Consider the following 24,597-nt stretch of genomic DNA (forward strand, 5'->3'; position numbering starts at 1 on the left):
AGGCTGGTCCAAATGAGCACTCTGATGCAGAAATCTTTTGACTAATTACACTGAGGTGATACAGTCAGAGTCCTCAATTTTCAGCTATAAGATTAAATAATATTAGGTTTACGAATGACAAGGGATACTTATTCTAAGCCTCCCATTTCCCCTTTAGGACACTTAAATGTGTAGCTGTCATGTTTGTCCTATTGCTTTAAGAATGTACTTTAAGAATGACCACTGTCAGGTACAGGATAACCCAAACTTCTCACACCACATATTGTGACACATGAGGTCTATGGATTAGTTAATTGCCTTGTATGGTGGCAAATATTACCTGTAAGTAGGCTTTTTCTTTCTTTTTTTTTTTTTTTAACATAATCACACAACCAGATTATAGACACAATAATTTCTACTCCAACTTCAGTACCATCCCAGAAACACAGAAGTTTCATAGAGCACTAATTACCTTAGGGTAACCATGATATGGGCTTCCTAGGTGGCTCCATGGTAAAGAATCTGCCTGCCAATGCAGGAATGCAGGAGACATGGTTGATCACTGGGTTGGGAAGATCTCCTGGAGGAGCAAATGGCAACCAAGTCCAGTATTCTTGCCTGGAAAATCCTGTGGATAGAGGAGCCTGGAGGGATACAGTCCATAGGGCTGTAATAAGTCGGACACCCTGAGTGACTGAACACCCCCCTCCCCCTCCCCCCCCCCCCCCCCCCCACACACACACAAGACCATGACATGAGGACCAAGGTAGGAACCTGCAAACATTTAGCTCAGTGATCTGTGAGGGACACAGAGACTTCATGGCAAAGGGCTACAACTCTGTTTCTTCAAACAGGCTGAACCACCCATCTTGAAAACACCTTCTCTTTTCTCAATGGTAACTCCTTCTCATCTTTATGAGGTCTCTCTAATTTTATGGTAACTTGCCTCTAAAAATTGTTCCGAAATGCCCCCTGCCCTTAATCTTATGGAAAGGTTATTTCTGTGTTAAAACAGAGAGACCTGTGGCAACAAATCGCATTCATCACAATGAGTCTAATTCTGAATTTCCATCCATAGCTCCCTGGAAACCAAGGCAACTCACAACAGCATAAATTATATCCTTGAACTAAAGAAACATTTCCTTATGAAACAAGTAATCATAAACTGTGAACACACCACAGAGGAGGGGCAGCAGTGATGTGGAGATACTCACCTGTCTGAGAGATGGCCATAGATGAGGCCCCCCACTAGTGTTCCAACCATGACTAGGGATTGAATCAACGGTTTCTGTGACTGTTGATCACATACGAGGTCCCACTGGAAGAGAAAGAAATCAGCACAGAGGAGCTTCACAGTATGTTACATCCTTAAATATTTGCTCAATCTAGTAGTCCTTTAATGAACTACTCTCTGGTTTCCTTTACAACCTTTACTTCTCCATGTCATTCTAGTCACAGTTTCAGTTCAGTTCATTTCAGTCGATCAGTCATGTCCGACTCTTTGCGACCCCATGAATTGCAGCACGCCAGGCCTCCCTGTCCATCACCAACTCCCAGAGTTCACCCAAACTCGTGTCCATCGAGTTAGTGATGCCATCCAGCTGTCTCATCTTCTGTCATCCCCTTCTCCTCCTGCCCCCAATCCCTCCCAGCATCAGAGTCTTTTCCAATGAGTCAACTCTTCCCATGAGGTGGCCAAAGAATTGGAGTTTCAGCTTTAGCATCAGTCCTTCCAATGAACACCCAGGACTGATCTCCTTTAGAATGGACTGGTTGGATCTCCTTGAAGTCCAAGGGACTCTCAAGAGTCTTCTCCAACACCACAGTTCAAAAGCATCAATTCTTCAGTGCTCAGCTTTTTTCACAGTCCAACTCTCACATCCATACATGACCACTGGAAAAACCATTGCCTTGACTAGACGGACCTTTGGTGGCAAAGTAATGTCTCTGCTTTTGAATAGGCTATCTAGGTTGGTCATAACTTTTCTTTCAAGGAGTAAGCATCTTTAAATTTCATGGCTGCAGTCACCACCTGCAGTGATTTGGAGCCCCCAAAAATAAAGTCTGAAACTGTTTCCACTGTTTCCTCATCTATTTCCCATGAAGTGGTGGGACCGGATGCCATGATCTTTGTTTTCTGAATGTTGAGCCTTAAGCCAACTTTTTCACTCTCCTCTTTCACTTTCATCAAGAGGCTTTTTAGTTCCTCTTCACTTTCTGCCATAAGGGTGGTGTCATCTGCTATCTGAGGTTATTGATATTTCTCCCGGCAATCTTGATTCCAGCTTGTGCTTCTTCTAGTCCAGCATTTCTCATGATGTACTCTGCATATAAGTTAAAAAAGCAGGGTGATAATATACAGCCCTGATGTACTCCTTTTCCTATTTGGAACCAGTCTGTTGTTCCATGTTCAGTTCTAACTATGTCAGGTGGTCTGGTATTCCCATCTCCTTCAGAATTTTCCACAGTTTATTGTGATCCAGATAGACAAAGGCTTTGGCATAGTCAGTAAAACAGAAATAGATGTTTTTCTGGAACTCTCTTGCTTTTTCGATGATCTAGCGGATGTTGCCAATTTGATCTCTGGTTCCTCTGCCTTTTCTAAAACCAGCTTGAACATCTGGAAGTTCACGGTTCACGTATTGCTGAAGCCTGGCTTGGAGAATTTTGAGCATTACTTTACTAGCGTGTGAGATGAGTTTAATTGTGCAGTAGTTTGAGCATTCTTTGGTATTGCCTTTCTTTAGGATTAGGCATGACTTTTTCAGATCCTCAGCTAAATCCTGTAGGTTATGTCAGGGCCAATCTTCATATTCACTTGGCACTGCATATATCAATGTTTCTGTCTTTTGTTTTGTTGTTCAGTTGCTAAGTCAAGTGTGACTCTTTGTGATCCCATGGACTGCAGAACACCAGGATCCTCTGTCTTACACTATCTCCGGGAGTTTGCTCAAATTCTTGTCCATTGAGTCAGTGATGCTATCTAACTATTTCATCCTCTGCCACTGCCTTCTGCTTTTGAGTTCAATCTTTCCCAGCATCAAGGTCTTTCCTAATGAATCAGATCTTCCCTCTGGTGGCCAAAGTACTGGAGCTTCAGGTTCAGCATCAGTCCTTCCAATGAGTATTCAGGGTTGATTTCCATTAGGATTGACTGGTTTGATTTCCTTGCAGTCCAAAGAACTCTCCAGAGTCCTATTTAGCACCAAAATTTGAAAGCATCAATTCTTGGGCATGGACTACTTGATGATCCAATGCCCACATCCATACATGACTACTGAAAAAATCATAGCTTTGACTATATAGACCTTTGTCGGCAAGTGATGGATCTGCTCTTTAACATGTTGTCATGATTTGTCATAGCTTTCCTTCCAAGGAGCAAGTGTCTTTTAATTTCATGGCTGCAGTCACTGTCTGCAGTGATTTTGGACACACTAAATACATTTAAAAAAAATTTATGATGCCTGGATTTTACATTTAGGGTGAAATGCACTCTGATTTCATTTTTTGACAAGTAGCCAGGATATGGAAATTAAAAAAATTGATACACGTATTTCCAATTTGCAAGTAAGGCAAGAATATTCTACCAAGGGTAGTTTTCACATATTATGTCTTTTCTAACTGTACACCTTCACACAATTTAAAGCTTTGTGATACTAAAATTCACTTCTAGTTTGTTTTGTCACTACACTTAATATTGAAAAATAAAGTGCCTTTTTCAATTCTGGTTTCCTCAGAGTATATGACAAGCAGTGGGATTGCTGAGTCTTATGGTAGTTTTATTCTTAGTTTTTTTTTTTTTAATGTTTTCCATAATGGTTGTATCAGTTTGCATTCCCACCAACAATATAAAAGGGTTCCCTTTTCTTCACACCCTGGCCAGCATTTATTGTTTGCAGACTTTTTGATGATGGCTATTCTGACTGGATTGGGAAGATCCCCTGGAGAAGGGAAAGGCTACCCACTCCAGTATTCTGGCCTAGAGATTTCCATGGACTGTTTAGTCCATGGGGTTGCAAAGGGTCAGACACAACTGAATGCCTTTCACTTTCATATTCTGACTGGTAAGAGAATACCTTGTTGGGATTTTGATTTGCATTTCTCTAATAATGAGCAATGTGGAGTATCTTTTCATGTATTAGCCATCTCTATGTCTTTGGAAAGTATCTGTTTAGGTCTTCTGCCCACTTAAAAAATTATTATCTTTTATTGGAGGATAATTGCTTTACAGAATTTTGCTGTTTTCTGTCAAACCTCAACATGAATCAGCCATAGGTATACATATATACCCTTCCCTTTGAAACTCCTTCCCATCTCCCTCCCCATCCCACCCCTCTAGGCTGATACAGAGCCCCTATTTGAATTTCCTGAGTCATACAGCAAATTCCTGCTGGCTATCTATTTTTCATTTGGTAATGTAAGAAGATATTAAGAAGAGGTGGCAAGAATACACAGAAGAACTGTGCAAAAAAGAGCATCATGATCAAGATAATCATGATGGTGTGATCACTCACCTAGAGCCAGACATCCTGGAATGTGAAGTCAAGTGGGCCTTAGAAAGCATCACTACGAACAAAGCTAGTGGAGGTGATGGAATTCCAGTTGAGCTATTCCAAATCCTGAAAGATGATGCTGTGAAAGTGCTGCACTCAATATGGCAGCAAATTTGGAAAACTCAGCAGAGGCCACAGGACTGGAGAAGGTCAGTTTTCATTCCAATCCCAAAGAAAGGCAATGCCAAAGAATGCTCAAACTACTGCACAATTGCACGCATCTCACATGCTAGTAAAATAATGCTCAAAATTCTCCAAGCCAGGCTTCAGCAATACGTGAACCGTGAACTTCCAGATGTTCAAGCTGGCTTTAGAAAAGGCAGAGGAACCAGGGATCTAATTGTCAACATCTGCTGGATCATGGAAAAAGCAAGAGAGTTCCAGAAAAACATCTATTTCTGCTTTATTGACTATGCCAAAGCCTTTGACTGTGTGGATCACAATAAACTGTGGAAAATTCTGAAAGAGATGGGAATACCAGACCACCTGACCTGCCTCTTGAGAAACCTATATGCAGGTCAGGAAGCAACAGTTAGAACTGGACATGGAACAACAGACTGGTTTCAAATAGGAAAAGGAGTACATCAAGGCTGTATATTGTCACCCTGCTTATTTAACTTATATGTAGAGTGCATCATGAGAAATGCTGGACTGGAAGAAACACAAGCTGGAATCAAGATTGCCAGGAGAAATATCAGTCACCTCAGATATGCAGATGACACCACCCTTATGGCAGAAAGTGAAGAGGAACTAAAAAGCCTGTTGATGAAAGTGAAAGAGGATAGTGAAAAAGTTGGCTTAAGGCTCAACATTCAGAAACCTAAGATCATGGCATCTTATCCCATCACTTCATGGAAAATAGATGGGGAAACAGTGGAAACAGTGGATGACTTTATTTTTTTGGGCTCCCAAATCACTGCAGATGGTGATTGCAGCCATGAAATTAAAAGGCGCTTACTCCTTGGAAGGAAAGTTATGACCAACCTAGATAGCATATTCAAAAGCAGAGATATTACTTTGCCAAAAAAGGTCCATCTAGTCAAGGCTATGGTTTTTCCAGTGGTCATGTATGGATGTGAGAGTTGGACTGTGAAGAAAGCTGAGCACCGAAGAATTGATACTTTTCAACTGTGATGTTGGAGAAGTCCCTTGGACTGCAAGGAGATCCAACCAGTCCATTCTAAAGGAGATCAGTCCTGGGTGTTCATTGGAAGGACTGATGCTGAAGGTGAAAGTCCAGTACTTTGGCCACCTGATTCGAAGAGTTGACTCATTGGAAAAGACTCTGATGCTGGGAGGGATTGGGGGCAGGAGGAGAAGGGGACGACAGAGGATGAGATGGCTGGATGTCATCACCGACTCGATGGACATGAGGTTGAAGGAACTCCGAGAGTTGGCGATCGACCGGGAGGCCTGGCGTTCTGTGATTCATGACACGACTAAGCGACTAAACTGAACTGAACTGAATGTAAGTTTCCAAGTTATTCTTTCCATACATTTTACCCTCTCCTCCCTTCTCCCTATGGCCATAAGTCTATTCTCTATGTCTGTTTCTCCATTGTTGTCCTGTAAATAAACTCTTCAGTACCATTTTTATAGATTCGTATATATGAGTTAGAATATGGTATTTGTTTATCTTTCTCTTTCTGACTCACTTCATTCTGTATAATAGGTTCTAGGTTCATCCGCCTCATTAGAACTGACTCAGATGGGTTCCCTTTTATGGCTGAGTAATATTCTATTGTGTATATGTACCACAACTTTTTTATCCATTCATCTGTTGATGGACGTCTAGGTTGCTTCCATGTTCTGAAAGTGAAAGTGAAGTCACTCAGTCGTGTGCAATTCTTTGCAGCCCCATGGACTACAGCCTATCAGATTCCTCTGTCCATGGGATTTTCCAGGCAAGAGTGCTGGAGTGGATTGCCATTTCCTTCTCCAGGGGATCTTCCCGACCCTAAAATCGAACCTGGGTCTCCCACATTGCAGGCAGATGCTTTACCGTCTGAGCCACCAGGGAAGCCCTTCAGTTCAGTTCAGTTCAGTCACTCAGTTGTGTCTGACTCTTTGTGACCCCATGAATCGCAGCATGCCAGGCCTCCCTGTCCATCACCAACTCCTGGAGTTCACTCAGACTCATGTCCATCGAGTCAGTTTTGCCATCCAGCCATCTCATCCTCTGTCATCCCCTTCTCCTCCTGCTCCCAATGCCTCCCAGCATCAGAGTCTTTTCCAATGAGTCAACTCTTCCCATGAGGTGGCCAAAGTACTGGAGTTTCAGCTTTAGCATCATTCCTTCCAAAGAAATCCCAGGGCTGATCTCCTTCAGAATGGACTGGTTGGATCTCCTTGAAGTCCAAGGGACTCTCAAGAGTCTTCTACAACATCACAGTTCAAAAACATCAATTCTTGGTGCTCAGCCTTCTTCACAGTCCAACTCTCACATCCATACATGACCACTGGAAAAACCATAGCCTTGACTAGATGGACCTTTGCTGGCAAAGTAATGTCTCTGCTTTTGAATATATTATCGAGGTTGGTCATAACTTTCCTTTCAAGGAGTAAGCGTCTTTTAATTTCATGGCTGCAATCACCATCTGCAGTGATTTTGGAGCCCCCCAAAATGAAGTCTGACACGATTTCCACTGTTTCCCCATCTATTTCCCATGAAGTGATGGGACCAGATGCCATGATCTTCGTTTTCTGAATGTCGAGTTTTAAGCCAACTTTTTCACTCTCCTCTTTCACTTTCATCAACAGGCTTTTTAGTTCCTCTTCACTTTTTGCCATAAGGGTGGTGTCATCTGCATATCTGAGGTTATTGATATTTCTCCTGGCAATCTTGATTCCAGCTTGTGTTTCTTCCAGTCCAGTGTTTCTCATGGTGTACTCTGCATATAAATTAAATAAGCAGGGTGACAATATACAGCCTTGATGTACTCCTTTTCCTATTTGGAACCAGTCTGTTGTTCCATATCCAGTTCTAACTGTTGCCTCCTGACCTGCATATAGGTTTCTCAAGAGGCAGGTCAGGTGGTCTGGTATTCCCATCTCTTTCAGAATTTTCCACAGTTTATTGTGATCCACACAGACAAAGGCTTTGGCATAGTCAATAAAGCAGAAATAGATGTTTTTCTGGAACTCTCTTGCTTTTTCCATGATCCAGCGGATGTTGGCAATTTGATCTCTGGTTCCTCTGCCTTTTCTAAAACCAGCTTGAACATCTGGAAGTTCACGGTTCACATACTGCTTGGAGAATTTTGAGCATTACTTTACTAGCATGTGAGATGAGTGCAATTGTGCAGTAGTTTGAGCATTCTTTGGCATTGCCTTTCTTTGGGATTGGAATGAAAACTGATATTTTCCAGTCTTGTGGCCACTGCTGAGTTTTCCAAATTTGCGGCCATATTGAGTGCAGCACTTTCACAGCACCATCTTTCAGGATTTGAAATAGCTCAACTGGAATTCCATCACCTCCACTAGCTTTGTTCGTAGTGATGCTTTCTAAGGCCCACTTGACTTCACATTCCAGTATGTCTGGCTCCGGATGAGTAATCACACCATCGTGATTATCTGGGTTGTGAAGACCTTTTTTGTACAGTTCTTCTGTGTATTCTTGCCATCTCTTCTTAATATCTTCTGCTTCTGTTAGGTCCACACATTTCTGTCCTTTATCGAGCCCATCTTTGCATGAAATGTTCCCTTGGTATCTCTGATTTTCTTGAAGATATCTCTAGTCTTTCCCATTCTGTTGTTTTCCTCTATTTCTTTGCATTGATCGCTGAGGAAGGCTTTCTTATCTCTTTTTGCTCTTCTTTGGAACTCTGCATTCAGATGCTTATATTTTTCCTTTTCTCCTTTGCTTTTTGCTTCTCTTTTCACAGCTATTTGTAAGGCCTCCCCAGACAGCCATTTTGCCTTTTTGCATTTCTTTTCCATGGGGATGGTCTTGATCCCTGTCTCTTGTACAATGTCACGAACTTCATTCCATAGTTCATCAGGCACTCTATCTATCAGATCTAGGCCCTTAAATCTATTTCTCACTTTCACTGTATAATCATAAGGGATTTCACCTAGGTACTGTAAATAGTGCTGCAGTGAACAATGGGATACATGTGTCTCTTTCAATTTTGGTTTCCTCAGGGTGTATGTGTAGGAGTGGGATTTCTGGGTCATATGGTGGTTTCATTCCTAGTTTTTTAAGGGATCTCCATACCATCTTCCTGGAGAAGGCAATGGCAACCCACTCCAGTACTCTTGCCCGGAAAATCCCATGGATGGAGGTGCCTGGTAGGCTGCAGTCCATGGGGTCCCTAAGAGTCGGACACGACTGAGCAACTTCACTTTCTCTTTTCACTTTCATGCATTGGAGAAGGAAATGGCAACCCACTCCAGTTCTTGCCTGGAGAATCCCAGGGATGGGGAAGCCTGGTGGGCTGCCATCTCTGGGATCGCACAGAGTTGGACACGACTGAGACAACTTAGCAGCAGCAGCAGCAGCAGCAGAAGCATACCGTCTTCCACAGTGGCTGTATCAATTTACATTTCCACCAACAGTGCAAGGGCATTCCCTTTTCTCCACACCATCTCCAGCATTTATTACTTGTAATATTTTTGATTTTGGCCATTCTGACTGGTGTGAGGTGATATCTCATTGTCGTTTTGATTTACATTTCTCTAATAATGAGTGATACTGAGCATCTTGTCATGTGTTTGTTTGCCATCTGTATGTGTTCTTTGGAGAAATGTCTGCTTAGGTCTTTCTCCCACTCTTTGATTGGGTTGTCTGTTTTTCTTGTATTGAGTTGTATGAGCTGCTTTTTTTTTTTTTAATGAGGAAAATGTTTTTATTTTTTTATTTTTTTAATTTTATTTTTAAACTTTACATAATTGTATTAGTTTTGCCAAACATCAAAATGAATCCATCACAGGTATACATGCTCCCTGCTTTTATATTTTGGAAATTAATCCTTTGCCACTTATTTCATTTGCTATTATTTCCCCCCATTCTAAGGGTTGTTTTCCACCTTGCTTATAGTTTCCTTTGCTGTGCAAAAGCTTTTAAGTTTAATCAGGTCCCACTTGTTTACTTTTGTTTGTTTTTTATTTTTAAATTTTATTTTATTTTTAAACTTTACATAATTGTATTAGTTTTGCCAAATATCAAAATGAATCCGCCACAGGTATACATGTGTTCCCCATCCTGAACCCTCCTCCCTCCTCCCTCCCCATACCATCCCTTGGGTCGTCCCAGTGCACTAGCCCCAAGCATCCAGTATCATGCATCGAACCTGGACTGGCAACTCGTTTCATACATGATATTTTACATGTTTCAATGCCATTCTCCCAAATCTTCCCACCCTCTCCCTCTCCCACAGAGTCCATAAGACTGTTCTATACATCAGTGTCTCTTTTGCTGTCTCGTACACAGGGTTATTGTTACCATCTTTCTAAATTCCATATATATGTGTTAGTATACTGTATTGGTGTTTTTCTTTCTGGCTTACTTCACTGTGTATAATAGGCTCCAGTTTCATCCACCTCATTAGAACTGATTCAAATGTATTCTTTTTAATGGCTGAGTAATACTCCATTGTGTATATGTACCATAACTTTCTTATCCATTCATCTGCTGATGGACATCTAGGTTGCTTCCATGTCCTGGCTATTACAAACAGTGCTGCGATGAGCATTGGGGTACATGTGTCATTTGTTTTTATTTCCATTACTCTAGGAGGTGGTTCATAGGGGATCTTGTTTTGATTTATGTCATCGAGTGTTCTGCCTATGTTTTCCTCCATGAGTTTTATAATTTCTGGTCTTACATTTAGGTCTTTAATCCATTTTGAGTTTATCTTTGTGTAGGGTGTTAGGAAGTGTTCTAATTTCATTCTTTTACATGTAGCTGTTCAGTTTTCCCAGCACCATTTATTCAAGAGGCTGTCTTTGTCCCATTTTATCTTCTTGCCTTCTTTTTAAAAAATAAGTTACCAAAAGGTGCATGGGTTTATTTCTGGGCTTTCTGTCCTGTTCCATTGGTGTATATTTCTGTTTCTATGCCAGTACCATACTGTCTTGATGACTGTAGCTTTGTAGTATAATCTGAAGTCAGGAAGATTGGTTCCTCCCGCTTCATTCTTCTTTCTCAAGACTGCTTTGGCTATTCAGGGTCTTTATGTTTCCATATGAATTGTGAAATTTTTTGTTCTGGTTCTGTGAAAAATGCCATTGGTAATTTGACAGGGATTGCATTGAATCTGTAAACTGCATTTGGTAGTAAGTCATTTTCACAATATTGATTCTTCCTACCCAGAACATGGAATATCTCTCCATCTGTTTATGTCATCTTTGATTCTTTCATTAGTGTCTTATAATTTCTGTGTGCAGTTCTTTTGTCTCCTTAGGTAAGTTTATTCTTAGATATTTAATTCTTTTTGTTATAATGGTGACTGGAATGGATTCCTTAATTTCTCTTTCTGATTTTTCATTGTTAGTATATAGAAATGCAAGTGATTTCTGTGCATTGATTTTGTATCCTGCAACTTTGCTAAATTCACTGATTAACTCTAGTAATTTTCTGATACCATCTTTAGGGTTTTCTATGTACAGTATCATGTCATCTGTCTATGTACAGTATCATGTCATAGGGTTTTCTATGTACAGTGAGAGCTTTACTTCTTTTCTGACCTGGATTCATTTTATTTCTTTTTCTTCTCTGATTGCTGTAGGTAGGTGGTCCAGAACTATGTTGAATAACAGTGGCAAAAGTGGACACCCTTCTCTTTTTCCTGATCTTAGGTGGAATGGTTTCAGTTTTTCATCATTGAGAATAATGTTTGCTGTAGGTTTATCATCTATGGCCTTTACTATGTTGAGGTAGCTTTCTTCTATGCCCACTTTTTGAAGAGTTTTAATCACAAATTGGTGCTGAATTCTGTCAAAGGCCTTTTCTGCATCTGTTGAGATTGTCGTATGGCTTTTGTCTTTCAGTTTGTTAATATGGTGTATCACATTGATTTGTGTATATTGAAGAATCCTTGCATTTCTGGAATATACCCAACTTGATCATGGTGTATGAGCTTTTTGATGTGTTGCTGAATTCTGTTTGCTAAAATTTTGTTGAGGACTTTTGCATCTATGTTCATCAGTGATATTGGCCTGTAGTTTTCTTTTTTTGTGTTGTCTTTGTCTGGTTTTGGTATCAGGGTGATGGTGGGCTTGTAGAATGACTTTGACAGTGTTCCTTCATATGCAATTTTTGGAAAGAGTTTTAGAAGGGTGGGTATTAGCTCTTCTCTAAATGCTTGATAGAATTCTTCTGTGAAACCATCTGGTCTTGGGCTTTTGTTTTTTGGGAGATTTTTGATCACAGCTTCAATTTCAGTGCTTGTAATTATTCATAATTTGTTTCTTCCTGGTTCAGTCTTGGAAGATTGAACTTTTCTAAGAATCTGTCCATTTCTTCCAGGTTATCCATTTTATTGCCGTATAGTTGTTCATAATAGTCTCTTATAATCCTTTGTATTTCTGCATTGTCTGTTGCAACCTCTCCTTTTTCATTTCTAATTTTGTTGATTTGATTCTTCTGTTTTTTTCTTGATGAGTCAGCTAAAGGCTTGCAATTTTGTTTATCTTCTCAAAGAACCAGCTTTTAGTTTTAGAATTCTTTATTATTGTTTCCATCATTTATTTTTCATTTATTTATGCTCATATCTTTATGATTTCTTTCCTTCTACTAATTTTGGGGCTTTTTGTTCTTTTCCCAGTTGTTTTAGGTGTAAAGTTAGGTTGTCTATTCGATGTTTTTCTTGTTTTTTGAGGTAAGATTGTACTGCTATACATTTCTCTCTTAGAAGTGCTTTTGCTGCATCCCATAGGTTTTGAGTTGTCGTGTTTTCATTGTCATTTGTTTCCAGATATTTTTTGATTTCCCTTTTGATTCTTCAGTCACCTGCTGGTTATTTAGAAACGTGTTGTTTAATCTCCATGTTTTTGTGTTTCTTACTGTTTTTTTTTTTCTTGTAATTGATATCTAGTCTCATAGCGTTGTCAATGGAGAAGACGCTTGATACGATTTCAATTTTCTTAAATTTACTGAGATTTGATTTGTGACCCAAGATATTGTCTATCCTGGAGAATGTTCCATGTGCACTTGAGAAGAAGATGTATTTTTCTGCATTCAGATGGAATGTCCTGAAGATATCAATGAGATCCATCTCATCTAATGCATTGTTTAAGATTTGTGTTTACTTATTAATTTTCTGTTTTGATGATCTGTCCATTGATGTGAGTGGGGTGTTAAAGTCTCCTACCATTATTGTGTTACTGTCAATTTCTCCTTTTATGTCTGTTAGTGTTTGTCTTATGTATTGAGTTGCTCCTATGTTGGGTGCATAGATATGTACAATTGTTATCTCTTCCTTTTGGATTGATCCCTTGATCATTATGAAGTGTCCTTCCTTATCTCTTGGAAGCCTCTTTATTTTAAGGTCTATTTTGTCTGATATGAGGATTGCTACTCCAGCTTTCTTTCGCTTCCCATTTGCATGGAATATGTTTTCCATCCTCTGAATTTCAGTCTATATGTGTCTTGAGGTCTGAAGTGGGTTTCTTGTAGACAGCATATATATGGGTCTTGTTTTGTATCCATTCAGCGAGTCTGTTTTTTGGTTGGAGCATTTAATCCATTTACGTTTAAAGTAATTATTGATATACATGTTCCTATTGCCTTTTTGAACAAAGCTAGTGGAGGTGATGGAATTCCAGTTGAGCTATTTCAAATCCTGAAAGATGATACTGTGAAAGTGCTGCACTCAATATGGCAGCAAATTTGGAAAACTCAACAGTGGCCACAGGACTGGAGAAGGTCAGTTTTCATTCCAATCCCAAAGAAAGGCAATGCCAAAGAATGCTCAAACTACCACACAATTGCACTCATCTCACATGGTAGTAAAGTAATGCTCAAAATTCTCCAAGCCAGACTTCAGCAATACGTGAACCGTGAACTTCCAGATGTTCAAGCTGGTTTTAGAAAAGGCAGAGGAACCAGAGATCAAATTGCCAACATCCACTGGATCATGGAAAAAGCAAGAGAGTTCCAGAAAAACATCTATTTCTGCTTTATTGACTATGCCAAAGCCTTTGACTGTGTGTATCACAATAAACTGTGGAAAATTCTGAAAGAGATGGGAATACCAGACCACCTGACCTGCCTCTTGAGAAACCTATATGCAGGTCGGGAGGCAACAGTTAGAACTGGACATGGAACAACAGACTGGTTCCAAATAGAAAAAGGAGTATGTCAAGGCTGTATATTGTCACCCTGCTTATTTAATTTATATGCAGAGTACACCATGAGAAACACTGGGCTGGAAGAAGAACACGCTGGAATCAAGATTGCCAGGAGAAATATCAATAACCTCAGAAATGCAGATGACACTACCCTCATGGCAGAGAGTGAAGAGGAACTAAAAAGCCTCTTGATGAAAGTGAAAGAGGAGAGTGAAAAAGTTGGCTTGAAACTCAACTTTCAGAAAACGAAGATCATGGCATCTGGTCCCATCACTTCATGGGAAATAGATGGGGGAACAGTGGAAATAGTGTTAGACTTTATTTTTTTGGGCTCCCAAATCACTGCAGATGGTGACTGCAGCCATGAAATTAAAAGACGCTTACTCCTTGGAAGGAAAGTTATGACCAACCTGAATAGCATATTCAAAAGCAGAGACATTACTTTGCCAACAAAGGTCCATCTAGTCAAGGCTATGGTTTTTCCAGTGGTCATGTAGGGATGTGAGAATTGGACTGTGAAGAAATCTGAGCGCCGAAGAATTGATGCTTTTGAACTGTGGTGTTGGAGAAGACTCTTGAGAGTCCCTTGGACTTCAAGGAGATCCAACCAGTCCATTCTGAAGGAGATCAGCCCTGGGATTTCTTTGGAAGGAATGATGCTATAGCTGAAACTCCAGTACTTTGGCCACCTGATTCGAAGAGTTGACTCATTGGAAAAGACTCTGATGCTGGGAGGGATTGGGGGCAGGAGGAGAAGGGGATAACAGAGGATGAGAGGGCTGGATGGCATCACCGACTCGATGGACGTGAGTTTGAGTTAATTCTGGGAGATGGTGATGGACAGGGAGGCCTGGCATGCTGCGATTCATGGGGTCACAAAATGTTGGACATGACTGAGGGACGGAAGTGAACTGATTGCCCTTTTCTTAATTGTTTGAGGTTGATTTTGTAGATCTTTTTTCTTCTCCTGTATTGCCTGATTATATAAGTCCCTTTAACATTTGTTGTAAAGCTGCTTTGGTGGTACTGAATTCTCTTAACTTTTACTTATCTGAAAAGCTTTTTATTTCTCCATCAATTTTGAATGAGATCCTTACTGGGTATGTAATCCTGGCTGTAGATTTTTCCCATTCAGTACTGTAAATATATCCTGCTATTCCCTTCTGGCCTGTGGAGTTTTTGCTGAAAGATCAACTGTTAAGCATATGGGGTTTCCCTTGTATGTTACTTGTTGCTTCTCCCTTACTTCTTTTAATATTCTTTGTGTTTAGTCTTTGTTAGCTTGATTAGTATGTGTCTTGGCATGTTTCTCCTTGGGTTTATCCTGTATGGGACTCTTTGTGCCTCTTGGACTTGATTGACTATTTCCTTTTCCATGTTGGGGAATTTTCAACTATAATCTCTTCAAAAAATTTCTCATATCCTTTCTTTTCCTCTTCTTCTAGGACCCCTATAATTGGAATGCTGGTGCATTTGATGTGGTCCTAGAGGTCTCTGAGATTGTTCTCAGCTCTTTTCATTCTTTTAACTTTATTCTGCTCTTCAGAACTTATTTCCACTATTTTATCTTCCAGCTCACTAATTCATTCTTTTGCTTCACATATTCTGCTATTGATTGCTTTAGAGTATTTTTGACTTCAGTAATTGTGTTGCTTGTCTCTGTATGTTTATTCTTAATTCTTCTAGGTCTTTGTTAATTGATTCCTGCATTTTCTCCATTTTATTTTCAAGGTATTTGATCATCTTTACTATCATTATTCTGAATTATTTTTCAGGTATTTTTCCCATTTCCTCTTCATTTATTTGGACTTCTGTTTTTCTAGTTTGTTCCTTCATTTGTGCAGTATTTCTCTTCCTTTTCATTATTATTTTTTTAAAGTTATTGTGTTTGAGGTATCCTTTTCCAAGGCCTCAAGGAAAGTTGAATTCTTTCCTTGAAGAAGGTTGAATTCTGTTTTCCTTTTTGTTTCTGCCCTCCTAAGATTGGTCCAGTGGTTTGTGTGAGCTTCGTATAGGGTGAGATTTGTGCTGAGTTTTTGTTTGTTTGTCTTCCCTCTAATGGCAAGGCTGAGTGAGGTGATAATCCTGTCTGATGATGATTAGGTTTGTATTTTTGTCTTGTTTGTTGTTTAGATGAGGCATCTTTCACAGGGTTCTATTGGTGATTGGGTGATGCTGGTTCTTGTATTCAAGTAGTTTACTTTGAGTGAGTTCTCACTATTTGATACTCCCTAGGATTAGTTCTCTGGTAGTCTAAGGCCTTGGAGTCAGTGCTCCCATTCCAAAAGCTCAGGGCTTGATCTCTGGTCAGGAACAAAGATTCCACAAGTGGCTTGTTATGGCATTAAGTTAGATTAAAACAAATATCAAAAACCAAGAAACCAAAGATGAACCACAGACAAATGGAAATTACAAAATCAGGAAAATAATAATTAAAATAATGGAATATACACATATACATATATACCCATGAGCAAAGTGAAAACAGTCTAACAAAAATAAAGTATAGTAGATTGACCCAGTGAACAAAAGAAATAAAAAATTACATTTACCAGTTAAGAACAAAACTAACTTAAGCACAAACTGGAAAACAAAATTAAAGCAAGGTGCCAGCCAAGTGGGGAATAAAGCAATGATAACAAAACTAACAAATATATTGAGGGGAAAGGAAAGAAAGAAAAGAAAGAATAGATATGCAAAGTTAAATAGAGGTAGATGAGGAAGTTTTACATACATTAAAGATTAACTGCAAGGGGAAAAGAACAGTAGGAAAGGCAAACAAAGGAATAAATGTACAAAAAATATAATAGGCTTAAAAAATTAAAATTATAAAAAAGAGAAAACGAAAAAATGGAAGAAGAAAGAAAAAAGGAAAAGAAAGGATAACTTCACAGAGTTGCAAAAGCCCAACATAGAGGCAGAGGTTTATAACAATGATAGAAAATGTGACTGAATACACATATACATATACTCCCACAAGCAAAATCAAAACAGTCCAATAAAAATAAAGTACAGTAGATTGACCTGGTAAACTAAGGAAACAGAAAATTATATCTACTAGAACAAAAGTAATTAAAGCACAAACTGGAAAACAAAACTAAAGCAAGTTGCCAATTGGGAAATAAAGCAATGAAAATAAATCTAACAAATATGTTGAGAGGAAAGGAGAGAAAGAAAAGAAAAAATAGCTGTGCAAAGTTAAATAGAGGTAGACAAAGAAAATTTGTATACATTAAAGATTGATACAAGGGTAAAAGAACAGTAGGAATAGCAAATAGAGGAATCAATGCAGAAACATAATAATAGGTTTAAAAAATTAAAAAAGAGAAAAGAAAAAAGAAAAGAGGAAAACTCCACAGAACTTCAAAAGCCCAATGTAGAGGCAGAGGTTTATGACAACAATAAAAAATGTTACTGAGAAAAAAAAAAAGCTCAAAAACTTAATTGGATTTCTTAGTGCCGAAAAAATCAACAACTACAACAAAGGGGAAGAAAAGAAAAAAAAATCCAAAAGAATGTACAGAACAAGTAAAAAAATAAGAATGGTAAATGTTTTTCTTGAGTCACTGCTGTCAGTTTCTCTCCCTGGGAATCACAGTTCACCTTATCTCCCTAGGATGCCCTCCAACATGTGCTAATCTCTGGACCTGCTGTGGGGGCAGCTCAAATTCTAATCTGGTCCTACTCCTGTATGTTCTTGCCTTCAATGTCCACAGCTATCAGAACTAGTGTGTTTTCTTTTGTGGGAACTCTCAATGACCTTTGATATATTCCATAGACACAGAGTCTGCTTAGTTGATCATGTGGATTTACTTTGGAGCTTGTACAGCTGGTGAGAAAGTTTTGGGTCTTTTGCCCTAGCTACACTGTCCCTGGGTTTCAATTGTGGTTTTGAAATCCACAATCCACCTCTACATGTGGATTGTCCACTGGGGTTTAGCTCTGAGGCTGTCCTGGAGGGTTTGGGTTTGCTCCTGTGAGGGCCAGGTGTGGAGGTACTGCAGTTGCAGGGATTCTGGCAGCACCAAGTATTCAGGTGGGTTGGCGGCTAGGGCAGCAGGAAATATAGTGCTCTAGAAGGGTATGGCAACCAGTTTTGGCCAATACACTCCAATATTCTTGCCTGAAGAACATCCTCTCTGATAGAGAACCCTGGCAAGCCACAGTCTACAAGGTTGCAGAGTTGGACACAACAGAAGTGATCTTGCGTGCATAGACACAAGACTTTTTTTGCCTGTGGCAGCTCTGCCCCAGTGAGAGCTGAGCGTGAAGGCAGCACAGCTTCTTGGCTTGTGGGGACCCTGCTGGTGCCACGTGTGCAGGGACACTGACTGCCTCTGTCACAGGAGTTATGGCCCTATCAGAGTCTTTCTTCAAGCTTCTTGTAGCTGGCGATCAGGTCTCTTTGGCCAGTCTTTCTCCATTGCTCTGCCTATGCAGGCACTTAGAGGGCTCCCTTGCCTGGGGTCCCTCTCTGTTGTTCAGTCAATCAGACACATAGAAGGGTCCCCCTGGCTGGGGTCCTACTCTGTAGTTTGGCATATCAGTCACCAAAAGGAGCACCCTGGATGGGGTCCTACTCTAGTTCAGTGAGTCAGGCATTTGATAGACCAGGCTGTCTATTGTTCAGCTGCCAATGCTGGTGTGTGGGGAGAGAGAGGCTATGGTAATGGCTTCACCCCCTACATGTGACTCAGCAGTATCACCTTGCTTCCATGGCTGCCGGGCTTTCCTCCACCGGCATTTCCCACCACAATCTCCTCCCTCACATCCCCTCAGTCTCTCCACAGTCAACAGCAGCCCTCGCCCTGGGAGGAGCCCTCGCACCACAATCCCTAAACTCCAGCTCCCAGCTGCTGTGCCTTCCAGAAGACCAGTGTTACTGTCTGAGGTATGTATGGCTGCAGCAAGGACTGTCTGATTCTCATTCCATTTAGGCTGCCACAGATCAGCTGTTTCACTCTCAGCCTTAAATGTTTCTCCTCTGACTCGGACAACTGTCCCACTGTGGGGACTGGACCCCTGCTTCAGTTCCCCCTCCCACCAAGGGCAGGTCCAGTCCTACTAACACTCCTATTTTCCCCCCTAGTTCCTTCATCCTACCGAGTTTTGCATGGTTCTACATATTCTTTTCTGCTGGTCAGGTACTCCTGTCTGCTCTCAGCTGGTGTTCTGCATGCACTTCTGTGTTTGAAGGTGTATTCCTGATATATCCGTGGAGAGAGATGTATTTCACCTACTCCTCTCCCATCTTGTCCTCAGCCTCTGCCCACTTTTTGATTGGGTTGTTTGTTTTTCTGGTATTGAGTGGCATGAACTGCTTGTGTATTTTGGAGATTAATTCTTTGTCAGTTGTTTCATTTGCTATTATTTTCTCCCATTCTGAGGGCTGTCTTTTCACCTTGCTTATAGTTTCCTTCTTTGTGCAAAAGCTTTTAAGTTTATTTAAGTCCCATTTGATTATTTCTGGGTTTTTAAAATTACCATATGTAAAATAGATAACCAGTGTGAGTTTGATGTATGACACAGGGCATGAAAAGCCAGTGCACTGTGACAACCTGGTGGGATAGGGTGGGGAGGGAGATGGGAGGGGGCTTCAGAATGGAGGGGACACATGTATACCTATGGCCAATTCATACCGATATATGGCAAAAACCATCACAATATTGTAAAGTAATTATCCTCCAATTAAAGTAAATAAATAAATTAAAAAGAATAAAGTGCTTGGCAATTAAAAGGATAATCAATCACTCCTTACTAAAAGTATGAAAGGAAGCTGGCTACATTATCTACTCAGTGACTGAAGACTTGAACCCTGTTTCAGATCAGATCAGTCGCTCAGTCGTGTCCGACTCTTTGTGACCCCATGAATCGCAGCACGCCAGGCCTCCCTGTCCATCACCAACTCCCGGAGCTCACTCAGACTCACGTCCATCAAGTCAGTGATGCCATCCAGCCATCTCTTCCTCTGTCGTCCCCTTCTCCTTTTGCCCCCAATCCCTCCCAGCATCAGAGTCTTTTCCAATGAGTCAACTCTTCGCATGAGGTGGCCAAAGTACTGGAGTTTCAGCTTTAGCATCATTCCTTCCAAAGAAGTCCCAGGGCTGATCTCCTTCAGAATTCATTTATGTTATTCTAAACAGGATAGGAGCACTCCCTGGTGGCTCAGTTGGTAAAGGGTCTGCCTGCAATGAGGAAGAACTGAGTTCGATCCCTGGGTCAGGAAGATCGCTTGGAGAAGGTAATGGCAACCCACTCCAGTATTCTTGCCTGGAGAATTCCATGGACAGAGGAGCCTGGTGGGCTACAGTCTATGGGGTCACAAAGTTGGACACGACTGAGTGACTAACTTTTACTTTCAAACAGGATATGACTCAGGACACGACTGTATGTTCAGGACATGACTGAGTATACACCTACACTTATAAGAAGTAAATTGGGCCTTTACCTCAGTCACGATGGTGGAGGAGACCAAGCTGTGGTCATACACCCAGCCGTCCACACAGGGCTCTGTGTCCAGGTCAGTCATGTTGGGGAAAGTCCCATTCAGGTGAAGGAGCTGCCACTGGGGGTGGAGGAAACGACGACACTTCTCTGGTTTCAAGTTTGAATCCAGTGGGATGGAGATTCTCAGGAGGACATCAGGGCTGAGGATCCCAGTGTCATTATCAGAGACAGTGGCATTATCGAGGATGTGGACCCAGCAGCGATGACCAGGAACGGCTGCAGTGAAGTTCTCCAACAGTGAGTGACAGACTACTATCATGAAAGAAGGGAAAATTAAAGCCATCTGAAGTATCTGGAATTTCCCCAGGCCACCAACTTTATCCAGGAGCTCCTCAAAGGCCATTGCAAACAGGTGATATTCAAGAGGAGTCAAAATGACTTTACAGAGAGAAGTTCAAGGGGAGAAAATGTTTTCTTTAATTCACACTAAGTCTATGCGACCTCATGCCAGTTTCTCATGCCTGGGTCTAACCCACCTCACTACTGTAACAGAGCAATGGAATCAGTTTCCCTAGTCCTTTTGAAAGCATGGGATGGTTGCTTTTTAGCAAAGTTATAGAGAAAATTATTTACCAAAGATATCTGTATCTCATGAATATTAAATCTGTTTAAATATTTACTCTCTGAATGTGTTTGTCCTTTGTGATTTTGTGAAACTGGCATAGGACTTTGTCATGTACGTGACCTTTGAATAACCTTAAAGTAAGCTACACAGTCTTCAGTCATTTCTAAAAAACGGAACTGGAGAGACACAAAGACTATTCTAGGAAAGAGAAGAAAACAAATGGTTTTTTTCTTGTTTGTTCTGTAACAACACACTACTCAAGAAAATACAATCCTTTGCTTTTAATTAAAGTGGAGTATGATGCAATTTCTAACTGGTTCAAAGTTGGGAAAGGGGAACAACTAGGGTGTATGTTGTCACTCTGCTTATTTAACTGATATGCAAAGTACATAATGTGAAATGCCAATTTGGATTAATCATGAACTGGAATCATGACTTCTGGGAGAAATATCAATAACCTCAGATTCGCAGATGCCACTCTAATGGCAGATAGTGGAGAAGAACTAAAGAGCCTCTTGATGAGGGTAAAAGTTCAGTTCAGTTCAGTCCCTCAGTGGTGTCCGACTCTTTGCGACCCCATGGACTGCAGCATGCCAGGCCTCCCTGTCCATCACCAACTCCCAGAGTTTACTCAAACTCATGCCCATTGAGTCGGTGATGCCATCCAATGATCTTATCCTCTGTTGTCCCCTTCTCCTCCCACCTTCAATCTTTCCCAGCATCAGGGTCTTTTCCAATGAGTCAGTTCTTTGCATCAGGTGACCAAAGTATTGGAGTTTCAGCTTCAGCATCAGTCCTTCCAATGAATATTCAGGGCTGATTTCCTTCAGGATGGACTGGTTGAATCTCTTTGCAGTCCAAGGGACTCTCAAGAGTTTTCTTCAACACCACAGTTCAAAAGCATCGATTCTTTGGCACTCAGCTTACTTTAAAGTCCAACTCTTACATCCATACATGACTACTGGAAAAACCATAGCCTTGACTAGATGCACTTTTGTTGGCAAAGTAATGTCTCTGCTTTTTAATATGCTATTTAGGTGGATCATAGCTTTTCTTCCAAGGAGTAAGCGTCTTTTAATTCCATGGTTGCAGTCATCATCTGCAGTGATTTTGGAGCCACCAAAAATAAAGTCAGCCACTATTTCTCCATCTTTTTGCCATGAAGTGATGGGACTGGATTCCATGATCTTAGTTTTCTGAATGCTGAGCTTTAAGCCAACTTTTTCACTCTCCTCTTTCACTTTCATCAAGAGGCTCTTTAGTTCTTCTCCACTTTCTGCCATAATGGTGGTGTCACCTGCATATCTGAGGTTATTGATATTTCTCCCAGCAATCTTGATTCCAGGTTGTGCTTCCTCCAGCCCAGCGTTTCTCATGATGTTCTCTGCATGTAAGTTAAATAAGCAGGGTGACAATATAGTCTTGACTTACTCATTTTCCTATTTGTCTAACTCAATGAAACTAGGAGCCATGTCGTGTAGGGCCACCCAAGATGGACAGGTCATCGTGGAGAATTCTGACAAAATGTGGTCTACTGGAGAAGGGAATGGCAAACCACTTCTGTATTCTTGCCCTGAGAACCCCATGAACAATATTAGGGTAAAAGAGGAGAGTGTAAAAGCTGGATTGAAACTCAACTTTAAAAAAACTAAGATCATGGCATCTGGTCCAATCACTTCATGCAAAGTGAAGGGGAAAAAAATGGAAGCAGTGACAGATTTTCTGATTTTGGTCTCCAAAATCATTGTGGACAGTGACTGCAGCCATGACACTAAAAGATGCTTGCTTCTTAGACAGAAAGTTATGAAAAACCTTTTGTTGTTTTTCAGTCGCTAAGTTATGTCCACTCTTTGTGACTCCATAGACTGAAGCCTTCCAGGCTCCTCTATCCATGGAGTTCTCCAGGAAAGAACCCTGGAGTGGGTAGCCATTTAATTTTCCAGGGGGTCTTCCTGACCAATGGATCAAACCCGTGTCTCCTGCCTTATAGGAGGATTCTTCACCAACTGAGCCACCAAGAAAGCCCATTATGTTGAAGTAGTTTCCCTCTATGCCCATCTTCTGAAGTGTCTTTAGTCATAAACCTGTGTTGAATTTTATGAAAAGCTTTTTCTGCATTGTTTGAGATTTAATCACTGCATATCAATCATTGCATATCACAGTGATTGATATGTGGATATTGAAAAATTCTGCATACCTTGTATAAATCCCACTTGATCATAGTGTATGATCCTTTTATATGTTGTTGGATTCAGTTTGCTACTATTTTGTTGTGGATTTTTGTATCTATGTTCATCAGTGATATTGGCCTGTAATTTTTTCTTTTGTGTGTGTGTGATGTTTGTCTGGTTTTGGTATCAGAGGGATGGTGGTATCGTAGTATGAGCTTAGGAGTGTTCCTTCCTCTATAATTTTTTTATTACTTTTTTTTTTGGTCTACATTGTGTGGCATGTGGGATCTTAGTTCCCTGACCAGAGGTGAAACCCGATCCCTCTGCAGTGGAAGCACAGAGTCTTAACCACTAGACCACCAGGTAAGTTCCTTCCTCTACAATTTTTTGGAAGAGTTTCTAAAGGGTAAGTGTTAACTCTTCTCTAAATATTTGATAGAATTCATCTGTGAAGTTATCTCTCCTAGACTTTTGTTCGTTGGGGGATTGTTAATCACAGTTTCAATTTCAGTACTTGTAATTGTTCTGTTCATATATTCTGTTTCTCCTTGGTTTGTCTTGAAAAGCTGTACCTTTGTAAGAATTTGTCAGTTTCTTCTAGTTTGTCCATTTCATTGCCATACATTGTATTTCTGTGGTGTCCCTTGTAACTTCTATTTTATTGGTTTGAGTCCTCCCTCCCACCCCCATTTTTTTTTTCTTGAGGAGTCTTGCTAAAGATTTATCAATTTTGTTTATTTTCTCAAAGAACCAACTTTTAGTTTCATGGATCTTTGCTTTTATTTTCTTTGTCTCTATTTCATTTAATTCTTTTGTGATCTTTATGATTTCTTTCTTTCTACTAACGTTGGGGTTTGTTTGTTCTTCTTTCTCTAGTTGGTTTAGGTGTGAGTTTAGGTTGTTTATTTGATATTTTTCCTGTTTCTTGAGGTTAGAGTGCATTGCTATAAACTTCCCTCTTAGAACTGCATTTGCTATGTTTCACATCTTTTGGATCGTCATGTTTTCATTGTCAATTGTCTAGGTGTTTTTTGATTTTCTTTTTGATTTTTTTTTTTCACTGATCCTCTGGTTGCTTAATAACATTTTGTTTTACCTTTTAGTGTTTATGTTTTTTTTTTTTTTCAGTTTTTTTCTAATCTCACAGCATTGTAGTTGGAAAAGATTCTTGATATGATTTCAATTTTGTTAAATTTATCAAGGCTTGATTTGTGGCCAAAACTGATCATTCCTGGAGAATATTCCATGTGGTCATTGGAAGAAAGTGTGTTCTGTTTCCTTTGGATGTTCAGTTCAGTTCATTTCAGTCGCTCAGTCGTGTCCGACTCTTTGCCACCCCATGAACCACAGTACCAGGCCTCCCTGTCCATCACCAACTCCCGGAGTGTACCCAAACCCATGTCCATTGTGTCGGTGATGCCATCCAACAATCTCATCCTCTGTCGTCCCCTTCTCCTCCTGCCCTCAATCTTTCCCAGCATCAGGGTCTTTTCAAATGAGTCAGCTCTTTGTATCAGGTGACCAAAGTATT

General features: G+C 40.4%; 1 protein-coding gene across 2 annotated transcripts in view; it reads right to left on the reverse strand.

Moving 5' to 3' along the window:
* LOC526757 (solute carrier family 22 member 10) overlaps positions 1-20,858 on the reverse strand; it is a 36,458-nt gene extending 15,600 nt beyond the window's left edge. The window contains exons 1-2 of one of the 2 annotated variants that reach the window (XM_002699300.6): positions 20,272-20,836; positions 1,194-1,297 (exon numbers count right to left, since the gene is read on the reverse strand). In XM_002699300.6, the coding sequence (XP_002699346.2) occupies positions 1,194-1,297; positions 20,272-20,673 (506 nt within the window). In that variant the 5' untranslated portion in view covers positions 20,674-20,836. Of the gene's footprint in view, positions 1-1,193; positions 1,298-20,271 lie in introns of both variants that reach the window. The other variant, XM_059883087.1, reaches the window with a different exon arrangement.
* Positions 20,859-24,597: the final 3,739 nt, after the last annotated feature.

This window comes from Bos taurus, chromosome 29, assembly GCF_002263795.3.
Source record: "Bos taurus isolate L1 Dominette 01449 registration number 42190680 breed Hereford chromosome 29, ARS-UCD2.0, whole genome shotgun sequence".
In the NCBI taxonomy this organism is placed as follows: domain Eukaryota; kingdom Metazoa; phylum Chordata; class Mammalia; order Artiodactyla; family Bovidae; genus Bos; species Bos taurus.